We start from the raw sequence: 12127 nt of genomic DNA, 5'->3' as shown, positions 1-12127 counted from the left end.
AGACCCCTGGAAGAAGTCCCCGGGCAGCTCCCGCCTGGCCGCTCTCGGTGACGCCAGCTCCCGGGCTCGGGGCGTCTTTGATTTGGGGAGCCCTGGTGGCTGCTAACTGCTGCTAATCTCCGCAGAGAAATAAACGGGGTCCGGCTGGAAGGCTTACCAAGTTGTTACTGGAAGGTCCCTGGTCACTGTGACTCCCTGTGAGGTGACCACTTCCAGCCCAGTTTGTCTGAAGCTCTCAGACGGCCCCTCATCTGTGGACCTCCTCCTCCAGCCCCTCTCCCACTCACACAGGGTCTCAGTCCAGGACTGCCTTTAACGCCTCTGGAGGCTTTTTATTCACCAAACACAGACTGAGCACCTACCAGCTGCCAGGCACTATTCCCGGTGCCTGGAACACAGTGGAGAAGCTGACAGCCTCTCTAAGATGGGCTGAGGAGCTAGACCACATGTACGGGCCCAAAACCTGGCTCCACCACTCCTATTCTGTGTAACCTTAGGAAGTCACTTCCTCGGTGCCTCGGTTCCTCCATCTGTAAAATGGGGGCGATAAAAATGGATCCAACTCAATGAGAATTAGATGAATTAATATAGAGAGAATGTTTAGGACAGCTACCTGTCTGCCTAGCATTCTCACAGCATTTCTAGTCCGATGCCCCTTTTCCTGAGAAAAACCACCCTTTACAGACTGAATATCCAAGCTGGCCAGAAGATGAAATCTAGATAGCACTGTCATTCCCTTTCCATTTTTTTAATGTAAAATTCTTGCTCTTGTCTAATGTACGCGAAGTTATTTTTGTAAACAGTAAGAGTAAAGCCAAATCACATAATGAAAAGCAAAGAACACGAAGAGCCGTCATCCTCAAACAACCCTGAGGTTTCAGATGAACAGTGTGTGTGGAGGCTCCTGCTTTATCTGTGATGCACACAGTTTCTGGGATCCCCTTTCAGACATTCATTACCAAAGGTAATGAGAAAATCATCTCTTCCTAATTCAAAATAGGGCAACACATTTTTGTTATCCATCTTTGAAGATAAAAAGATACAAAGAAAACTAGACATACCTCTGAAAGATAAAGTTAAAAATGTATGGCCCTTTCAGAGACAGGAAAGATGGAGCACAATACGAACTATGTAACCACTGTCAATGAACTCTACATTTAAAAATTGTTGAATGGGTGATTTGTTGTGTATATTTTCACCAAAAATAAAATATACAAAAAAAAATGTATGGTCCTTTGTACTTTATGACAATGGCTGGAAGGAAAAAAATTTTAGTCTATTAAAATATAATTGGGGTCAAGAACTTTTCAATTATTTTACGTGCCCTACAAAATGGTCACAATATAAAGCCAGTAGAAACTGCTGGCTATCACCTACTTAATGGTCGCTCTTCCCTTTAACCAATGGCCCAGCAACTAATTGCTCCAGCTACTCCCCCTTAAATTCCTACTGAGTTACCACGAGTCCCTTGTGTTTGTTCTCAAGTGTATGCCTGCTTTGTTACTATGATGACCTAATTTAATTAAATACTAGTTGTGTGCCCATCCAGTCAATTCTAGCTCATAGATACTCTCTGACAGAGTAGAACTGCCCCATAGGGCTTCCTAGGCTGTAAATCTTTTTTTTTTAATTGTACTTTAGATGAAGGTTATACAAAACTAACTAGTTTCTCATTAACAATACACATATTGTTTTGTGACACTGGTTGTCAACCCCACGACATGTCAACATTCTCCCCTTCTTGATCTTGGGTTCCTCATTACCTGCATCCTCTTCCTTGCTCCTGGGCGGCTAGTGTGCCCATTTAGTCTATTTTGTTTTATGGGTTTGTCCGATCTTTGGCTGAAGGGTGAACCTCAGGAGTGACTTCATTACTGAGCTATAAGGGTGTCTGGGGGCCATACTCTCAGGGTTTCTCTAGTCTCTGTTTGAACAGTAAGTCTGGTCTTTTTTTTTTCGAGTTAGAATTTTGTTCTACATTTTTCTTCCATTCTGTCCAGGTCCCTCTATTGTGATCCCTGTCAGGGCAGTCATCGGTGGTAGCTAGGCACCATCTAGTTGTGCTGGACTCAGACTGGTGGAGGCTGCGGTAGTTGTGGTCCATTAGTCCTTTGGATTAATCTTTCCCTGTGTCTTTGGTTTTCTTTTTCCTCGCTCCAGATGGGGTGAGACCATCAGAGTATCTTAGATTGTCACTCACAAGCTTTTAAAACCCCAGACGCTACTCACCAAAGTAGAATGTAGAACATTTTCTTTATATAACTATGTTACGCGAACTGAGCTAGATGCTCCCCAAGACCACGGTCCCCACAGCCCTCAGCCCAGTAATGTGGTTCCTCAGGGAGTTCGGATGCATCTATACAGCTTCCATGACCTTGCCTTGGACAAGCTGTGCCGGCTTCCCCGGTACTGTGTACTGTCTTAGCCTTTGCCAAAGTTACCACTTATCTACTGTCTATTTAGTGTTTTTCCCTCTCATCCTTCCTCTCCCTTGTAACCATTAAAGATTGTTTCTTTTTGTTGTGTAAACCTTATCATGTGTTTTTTTAGCAGTGGCCTCATACACTGTTTGTCCTTTTGTGATGGACTTATTTCACTCAGCATAATGCCCTCCAGATTCATCCATGTTGTGAGATGTTTCACAGATTCATCATTGTTCTTTATAGTTGCACAGTATTTCATTGGAAATCCTGGTGGTGTTGTGGTTAAGAGCTATGGCTGCTAACTGAAAGGTCAGCAGTTCAAATCCAGCAGGCACTCCTTGGAAAACCTATGGGGCAGTTCTACTCTATCCTTTAGGGTCACTGTAAGTTGGAATCAACTTGAAGGCAACAAGTTTTTTTTTAGTATTCTTTTAGTATTCCACTGTATGTATGTACCATAGTTTATCCATTCATCTGTTGATGGGCATCTAGGTTGTTTCCATCTTTCTGGATTGTGAACAGTGCTGCAATGAACATGGGTGTGCGTATGTCTATTAGCGTGAGGGCTCTTATTTCTCCAGGATATGTTCCTGGGAGTGGGACTGCTGGATCATATGGTATTTCTATTTCTAACTTCTTAAGGAGTGCCATATCGTTTTCCAAAATGGCTGTACCATTTTGCATTCCCGCCAGCAGAGCATGAGTGTTCCAATCTCCCCACAGCCTCTTCAACATTTGTTATTTTTTGTTTTTTCGACCGTGCCTAGGCTGTAAATCTTTACAGGAGTAGACTGCCAGGTCTTTTCTGCCACGGAGCAGCTGGTAGGTTTGAACTGCCAATCTTTTGGTTAACATCCAAGCACTGAACCACTGTACCACTGGGGCTCCTAGCAATTAAATACTACATAAACATAAAAAGACTAGGGAGAAAAAAAAAATCATAAAAATCTAGAATTCTGCACTCTGACCACTTTGCAGGTACCTCTAACTCCACTGTCGTTGACTGCGTTAAGTCCACTCTGACTCATGGCAACCCCATGTACGTACAGTAGAACTGTGCTCCATGGGGTTTACAAGGCTGTGACTTTCAGAAGCAGATCTCCAGGCCTGTCTTCCGTAGTCCCTCTGGATGGGTTCAAGCCACCCAGTTTCGGCTAGTAGTCGAGCGCTTAACCGTCTGCACCACCCAGGGACTCCTCTGACTCCATTAAGTTTGGTTATTTGCCCTAATGTCTTTATAAAACGTTTAGGTTCTAAAGGGGGAAAGTCATAAAGCATTTTACCTCTCTTCTGCTTCAAGAATTTCTACACTGTTTCAAAACCATAGAACCATCCATTGCTAGCAGATCATCTCATCCTCTAAAGAGAGCGTGAACTTTAATTCTCCGAAGTCTCCCCACCGCCTACAGGTCTTACAAAGACAAAAGGCCTCTATTCCCTGGCCTCCGCCTGACTCTCCTGCCTCTCTCCCCAGTGCAGCCACCACACCCCGATCTACTGGATAGTCCTGGCTGGCTCACTTGGCCAGCCGTGGCTCTCCCAGCTCTCTCTCCCAGCAGTGCCAGTCCTTTCCCTACTGTGAGGGCTATGCTCAAGTCAGCACCACTACAAAGCCGTTCCTGATCAAGTACCTCAATCCTCCACAGAGTTGGCAGCTGCCTCTTCTGTGCCCTGTAACCTGAACAGGTTTCCAGCATGACAGCTGGCACACGTGCTGCCGTTATTCTTACCTGCCTGTCTCCTTAGCCTGGGAGCTCCCTGAGACAATGGACCGTGTCTTATTTGACTCTGTAGACTAATGGTGAACAGAGAGCCTGGCATTAGGAATCCACTCCCATTCTATGTGTGCTAGTGAACTGTCATAAAGAGAAAGGCGTCCATGGAATTGTGCAAGCTGTGGCACTAAACAGAAGCTTAGTACAGGTTTGCTAAATGGATGAATGAATAAATGATAAATGGGTGCTCAAGGTCAGATTAGCCACAGTAAGTATGGTGTAGCTCTGCTTTACATGTAGACAATAATCTTGATGTCTCGCTAAGGCCTGCATTAATTCAGGAAGGTTTTTCAGAAGAGATAAAGTTTTCTAGCCATATAGCACAACTATTACTTTTAGTTTTCTTTCCAACGAGACAAAACTGGCAAGGGTATTGCCACTGAGATAGTGTCTTCCTTGATTCCAAGCCTGTCAAAGCTTAGCTCCAAGTCACGCAAGCACCACAGCTTTGTGAGGTGAAGGAGACACATTAATGTATTTACAGCCAACGTTGTACAGTCGTCCTGTCTTATCCACAGGGGATACGTTCCAAGACCTCCTGTGGATGCCTGAGAGGGTGGATAGTACTGAACCCTTTATATGCTATGATTTGTCCTATACGTATATACCTATGATAAAATTTAATTTATAAATTAGGCACAGTAAGAGATTAACAACAACGAAATGGAACAATTATAACATCATACTGTAATAAAAGTTATGTGAATGAAAGAGTCCAATAGCATGAGATTTCATCATGCTACGTATTCATTTAACATTTTCGAACCTCGGTTGACTGCGGGTAACCAAAACCTCGGAAAGCAAAACCGCAGAGAAGAGGGGACTACTGTAGTTTTTTTTCTCAGACTTTGCAGTACCACAGAAATTCCAAATGACATCAACAGACGTTTGGTAGGCTTTCAGAACTGGGGTGGTGCCCTCTCTTCAACTTGAAACTTTTTACCATAACATAGTCAAGGACAGGAAAACATGTGACTTAATTACCACCAGAGTAATAACATCATTTCATCCCTGATTTTATATGGTAAACATCTTGTGGTTTCCCCCACAGAAGTAAACAAGTGATAAAATACTTGCCCTCCTCTAAAGCCTGGAGGACTAGCAATAATGCCAAACTAAAACTCAGAATAACAGCTGTGATTATGTTCTTATGAAATCTGTAATTGTCTAAGTATTAAAAGACTTAACTTCTTACTTATGACTAAACTTACAATTCAAACAGTTAGCCTATTTTGTCAGTTATTCACTCGCTTCACTGAATTGTCACGTTTGTAAAACACTCAAGGCAATGCTGAATAAGGGGAATATTAAGCCTCCAAAGTGCCCCAAACACAATCCTAGCCCCAAAGAGGAACTTCTTGATTCCACTTCATAACAGAGCCAGGCAACATTAGGGATGATGACTTGAGATAAGAATGGCTAAAAGACTAGAATGAATAATTAATGTCAGAAATTAAGTAAAACCAGTACTCGCAAAATAATTATTTCGTTCACTTGCCAGTGAATCTATCTAATTCTGAGAATATTTATGACCTGCAAGGCTTTGAGGAATTGTAAGGCTGAAGGCAGGAAGAAAGGCCTGGCAATCTACTTCCGAGAATCTGCCAATGAAAACCCTGTGGATCACAACTGTTCAATCTGCAACCAATCACAGGGATGGCACAGGACTGGGCAGTGTTTCGTTCTGTTGTGCACGGGTCTCCACGAATCAAGGGCCAACTCAATGGCAGCTGACAACAACAACATTGAAGGTAAGCTTATAAATTATGAATGTAATATTCTGATTTAACAATCAAAAGACACACAGAGAAGGAATATATGCCAGCTCCTCAGACAGCACACAGTCACTATCAAAGCTGGTCACCAAAGGAAAAGTGGGCAACTCGGCCCCAGCTCCAACACTGACAGCCAGGCCCAGTCATTTCACACGGCCACCAGAGTGCTCACCTGGATTCTATGTTGACTGCAATATATTTAAATGTACCTATAATGACTGTGAGCATTGTGCTCTTTTAAGATCTATCTATATGGGATCAAACTGACAACAGCAACTCAAAAGATCGGACAGAAAAGTTAGGGGGTAGTGAGTTTATGTTCATGGGGAGGAACAACTCAAAAAAGGGGGGTGAGAATGAATGGATGCACAACTCAAAGAATGTAACCAATGTCACTGAACTGTACGTGTACAAACTGTTGAATTGGTGTATGTTCTGCTGTGTATATTCTCAACAGCAACAACAAAAATTATTTAAAAAATTAAAGTAAATGTACCTATAATGAAAACAAAGACAAAATGAAAACCTTGGACAAAAATGTTAAAAGGGCTGGAAAGTAGTAAGAGTAGTAAAAATGCCATCGACGTGCACAGTCGCCTCATGAAACTGAAGTTCACCCGTGTGCGTACGTGTCAGTTGGCTCCTTACTATAGTCACTTTAGACTTGCCTTTTGCAACCTCACTAGTATAGAAACAGAGGAACTGACTTCACTGCTGATTTCAATAACGCTTCAGAAAATGCTCTCTGAACCAGGAGCACAGTCCATTGTATACCTTGAATAGTGATGTCTTTGTTCTCTAAGGTTGGGTATACGTTTCTGGAAACTGCCCAAGATTAACATATGTAAAGCACTTAGAATAGTGTCTGTGACATAGTAAAAAGCAATGGTTAAGTGCTCCACTGCTAAATGATAGGTTGGCAGTTCGAATCCACCCAGTGCCTCTGAGGGAGAAAGACCTGATTATCCGCTTCTGTAAAGATTAAAGTCAAGAAAACCCTATGGGGTAGTTCTACTCTCTAACACATGGGGTCGCCTTGAGTCAATCAACTCAACAGCACCTAGCAACAATACAGGTATTAGCCAGTTTTATTACTTTTAGTCAGAAAATGGAGTGTGACAATTAAAACTTATGTAGTTCATCCATTTAATAGGCCTCCATCACCTCTCACCTAGATTCCCACAGAAACCTCATGACTGCAGCCCACTCCTCCATTCCTCCCCTCCTTCTCTCTTCAATCCAGCCACAACGGCCTCCTTGTTGCTCCTCCAGTATATCAAGGATGCTTCTGCCCCACGGCCCTTTGACTTTTCTCCAGACATCCTCACAGCCCCCTTCCTCACTTCCATAAGGTGTCTGCTCAAAGGTCATCTTTTCAGTGAGGCTTTTCCAATCATCTTATATACAATAATCATTCCTTCCTCCACCACCCCGTTAATGTGCTTTATTTTCCTCCGTAGTACTCATCAGAATCTTACATGTAGAAACTGTTTATTTTCTGATTCCCCTTCAGAAAACATACTAGCAGGTAAGTTCCATATAGATAGGGACTCTATGTAGTGTTCACAGAGTTGCATAGGAGATGGTTAAAAAGTATTCGTTGAATGCATAGATTCAATAATTACTTCTAGTCTACTAAGTGCCAGGACTTTTTTTTACACACTACCTCATTTAGTCTTCATAAACGTTAAAGTGGGGATGATCACCACCATTTTAAAAGGAGGCTTGGAAATGCTAAATACATTACCTACAAGCTTTTAAGGAGAAGAGCCAAGATGTAATCCCAAGACTGACTCTAAAGTCCACAACCACACAATGAATGCTGAAGAGACTGGGTATTAAGATTTTATGTATTCATTCAACAAGTATTTATTGCCTAAAACGACATGGACTGTGATAGTCCCTAAGGATACAATGGTAAACCTGCCACCTAGAGGAGGATTTGTGCCACTGACTCACCAAAAAATACAAGTTCTTTGGAATAAGAAAAGTCCATCAGCAGCAACGACTGGCTCTGAATGTCTTCTAGTATGCTAATACTTAACTATATGAGGGAAATTATTTATAAAACACTAACCAAGAGGCCCTCAGATGGGGGGAGGAATCCATGTCAGAATATCCTGCAGAGCTTTATGAAACTCCTATACAGGTTCCTGACATTCTGCCACAGCTGTTCTGTTGTTTGGTGCTGTCAAGTAGATTCCGACTCATAGTGACCACCTGTGACAGCATAGAACTGTCCCATAGGGTTTTCTAGGCTGTAATCTTTACCAGAGCAGATCACCAGGTCTTTCTCTTTCAGAGCCACTGGGTAGACTCAAACCCAACAACCTTTCAGTTAGCAACTAAGCTCTAAACCACTGCACCACCAGGGCCCACACTGATCTAATAAAATGGGGGAAGTACTGTGTAATTTGAAAAAAACCTCTCAGGTAATTCTAAAATATGATACCTCCCCCCGCCCCCACCTTGGAGAATCACATCTTCCTTTCCTTACAGAGCTCAATGTGCTTTCTACTTTTGAAATACCTGTGTGCCCTAACATAATAATGTAATTGGAGAGGTTTATTTAGACACAAACTTTCATAAAACTTTATACCCCTAGGATTTGCCTAGAGGCCCAAGGACAAGTGTTCCATGGGAAGAGAGGGAAGGAGAAGTAAAATATAAGGCATGTCACTGTGCTAGGCTTTACAAATATTCTCTCATTTACATATCTTAACTAATCTGGAAATAGCAAATCTGCATAAGTGCAAACTAAGTGACTTGTCTAAGTCACAAGGTAGTAGTAAATCCTCCTCCAAAGTACCTGCACTTTATATATGAATCCTTCTCCGGAGGACCTCCCACTGCAGCGTCTGAGTCAGCCTTAGTGGAAGGGACTGATGTTCTTTAAAGTTCAGAATGTCACACTAGGGCGCCAGTGTAAAACGAGCCCACTGTGACTACTCGGAAAGTAACTCAAGAGTCCCTACAACCATATTTCCTTCCAAATTATCAAGGGGGAAGTGGAAAGCCAAGTCTAGCCAAAGGTAGTTACACATGATGAACTTTACCCTGATTAGAAAGGGGTACAAAATGGTCTGGAGAAAAAAGCCCTGCCCTTGGGGTCAGACAGACTCTAGCACTCTGAGTCAAGACATTCCTGATCAAATAATCCTGTTTATAGTCACTCAGCACTTAAAGCTACTCTGTTATATGATTATTGTTGTACCCACCACGAGAATTTAGTCCCAGAAGGGTTAGGACTTATGTTCATTTTTTTCATCTTAATACCACTAACACCTTGAACACATTTTTTAAAAAAAAAAGGCAAACGCGCTGCCGTCAATTCGATTCCGACCCAAAGCGACCCTCCAGGACACAGGAGAACTGCCCCATAGGGTTTCCAAGGAGCGCCCGGTGGATTCGAACTGCTGACCAGCCACAGCACTTAACCACTACACCGCCAGGGCTTCCGACCTTCTGGTTAGCAGCCCAAACTGATTGTTGGTGGAATGAACCGATGAGCAAGACTCGTTTGTCTCATCTGTAAAACCGAGACAATTAAAACTACCTCTTGGAATTGTTAGAGAATTAAATGCGATGGTATGTAACGCTGGCTCGGCCACACAGGGGGCCGAAGAAACACTAGCTTTTCCGCCGGGCTAGCTAGGAAAGGATGTGCTCGGACCTGTGCTGGAAAACGGCCCCCGCCCCGCCCCAGAGGCCCCGGCGAGAGGCAAGAGCCAGCGGAACCGCGGAGCTGTCACACCCGGGCCGGGGCCGGCCTGGCAGGCGGGCGAAGGTGGCCCCAGGGCCGGCGTGTAGAGGGGAAGCCAGGCCCCGGCCCAGAGGGCAGGCGGTCCCAGCACCCCCCGCCTCCGGACCGGTCGCGGCAGGAGAGCAGGAGGAGATGCACCGGCCCCGGCGGCCGCTCGCGTTCTTACCGGCTCCTAACGTGGCTCCAGGAGAACCGAAAGGACCTTGGGTGAACAGAAACCCGACCCAACACAAGAGAAGGGCTCGAAGACCGAGTTCTCGCGAGAACGCAACCTTCCTCCCACGCTTCTCGCCGCAGGTCTGACAGTGTCGCGAGATCGTTTCTCGGGTCAGCCGGCAGCCCTTGACCGCCCTCTAGAGGGCGCAGGGCGCAGGCGCACCCCTTTTCCCGGGCAGCGGTCGGTGTCCTTTCACCCTTCGTGAATAAATTAAATCAAATTAAATATGTTTATTGAAGGCAAATTCTGCGCCGAGAACTATCTTAAGTGATTCGCTCACACCAAATGATCTCACAAGGTAGATATTATTTGGCCTTAACATACAGATGCAAAAATAAATGTCAGAGCCCAGATTCCCACCGACATCATTCTAACTCCAAAGGATACCCAGGTTTGCATCGTATCACCCCATACAATTCTCCACACACCGTACCCCATTCCTGCCCCTCGCTGCCCGTTCTCCCCAGTGTGGCATTATCCACATTTAAATTTTGTTTATTTGTGACCACTTGTTATGTGGGATTCTCTCAGTTTTGGACTTAGGTCCCCAATACTCAGTGTCAACCGCCCCCCAAATTTCCCAGCAAGGCAAAGGACCATCAAAATAGGATTTGCAAAGGAGATGATCATGATAAGGTTTTATGAACCCCACAAGAGTGACTCCTACAAGGGACAAGCCACACTCAGCCGAAAGACAGGATGCATAGATTGGGCTGCAGATACCCAGAGTGCCTTCCCAGCTGGTGGTTGGAAGAGGAACACGGAGAAAGAGGCTCAGCAGGGGAAAGTCCCAGACACTCACGAGGAAATAGCTTTAAACACCCGCCACAGGCAGAGGTATCCAAGTCTGCATCGGTGCCATTGAGGTAAATTCAGCCAGTCTTAACTTTCCTCTTCCTCTACATCCTCAGTTCATGTGCAGACCCTGGAATGAGACGTTTTTGTAACTAAAAGCAACCAAAGCACTTTTTTATTATCTGTGGTTAACTGAAAAAGTTAGTGACCTCACAAGGCAGATATTGTTTAGCCTTAACTTACAGATGCAAAGATAAATTTCTGAGCCCGGACCCCAAACACATCATTCTGACTCCAAAGGATACGCTGGTTTGCGCCATATCACCCCAAGAAATTCTCCACACCTGGTGCATGTGGAGAACTAGTCCACAGAGCATGATTGAACAGGTAGGGTTAGGAGGCACAGGGGAAATAAAGCTGTTTACCAGTTGTCCACTGATTGTTTACCAGTTGACCGTTTGGTTATTATCTGTCACATACATACAGATAACACACACAAGATTGTAAGCCCCAGGAGAGCAGGGACCTAGTCTCTTTGCTTCACTGTATACCCAGGTTGATAGCACTGCCCAGGCAGTATTCAGTCACCTGATTGACTCAATGTGAACAAATGTTCTTTAACACGGAAACAGCAAGAGATAATTAATCTTGTCACTGTTTAAGTCATTCAGTTTTAGGATATGTAGTAATAGATAGCAGATACTGGAGCCCAACACCCAACAGTTCCCCACCGACAAGGCAGAACCCTTGGCCTGTTAAACTCGCATTGGGTTGCATGTGGTTTTGGGAGTACTTCTTCCAGGCTCTCTTGCTCTAATATGCACTAACCTCAGGCAGACACAGAGGTATGTGGGGATACAACATGGAGGACACACCCTGAAGAAGAAGAAGGTAGGATAAGCATGAACACTTCAAAGAAAAGAAGAGATGTGCTTTTAAAGGCACATTTATTTCCTGAATTGTCCACCAGATAGCAGGACCCCAAGGCGGCAGAGTGTGGGCATATCAGAAGCAGCTAAAGCCACAGTGGTCTCCAGAGTAAGGGGTATATGACTGGGCTGCAGGAAAAACATTGTAACAGTAATTCATTTTTTTCCTCCTTTAAATGTTTGGATGCTTTATAATGTGCAATATATTATTCCATATATAATTTATGAATTAAAAGTATACACATAGGCAAGTATTTGCTCAAAAAATCTTTTATTGATAGGTAGGGCTACACAATCCTAGACTTTTGGAGGCCACAAGAGAATGAGGACCAACGTGGGAGGGTCTGGGCCCGCCAGAAGCACATTACATTACCCAAGCACTGACAACACAGCTCTTTTCTGGGTTCTCCAGCTCCACCACGGTATAGCTGCAGGTCTCCTTGTTGAGGA

At 44.1% G+C, this 12127-nt stretch overlaps 2 protein-coding genes across 3 annotated transcripts in view; both read right to left on the bottom strand.

Annotated features, from left to right (window-relative positions):
• NCOA4 (nuclear receptor coactivator 4) overlaps positions 1-9992 on the bottom strand; it is a 25581-nt gene extending 15589 nt beyond the window's left edge. Inside the window, exon 1 of one of the 2 annotated variants that reach the window (XM_023742097.1) lies at positions 9903-9992. The gene's annotated coding sequence lies outside the window, so the exon portion shown is untranslated. The remainder of the gene's footprint in view (positions 1-9902) is intronic. The other variant, XM_023742096.1, reaches the window with a different exon arrangement.
• A 1902-nt stretch (positions 9993-11894) lies between these two features.
• MSMB (microseminoprotein beta) overlaps positions 11895-12127 on the bottom strand; it is a 35701-nt gene continuing 35468 nt past the window's right edge. Inside the window, exon 4 of the mRNA XM_004387964.2 lies at positions 11895-12126. Coding sequence (XP_004388021.1) covers positions 12042-12126 — 85 coding nt within the window. The 3' untranslated portion in view covers positions 11895-12041. The remainder of the gene's footprint in view (position 12127) is intronic.

This window comes from Trichechus manatus, unplaced genomic scaffold (assembly GCF_000243295.1).
Source record: "Trichechus manatus latirostris isolate Lorelei unplaced genomic scaffold, TriManLat1.0 scaffold00200, whole genome shotgun sequence".
In the NCBI taxonomy this organism is placed as follows: domain Eukaryota; kingdom Metazoa; phylum Chordata; class Mammalia; order Sirenia; family Trichechidae; genus Trichechus; species Trichechus manatus.
This window is presented reverse-complemented; position numbering and strand designations above follow the sequence as displayed.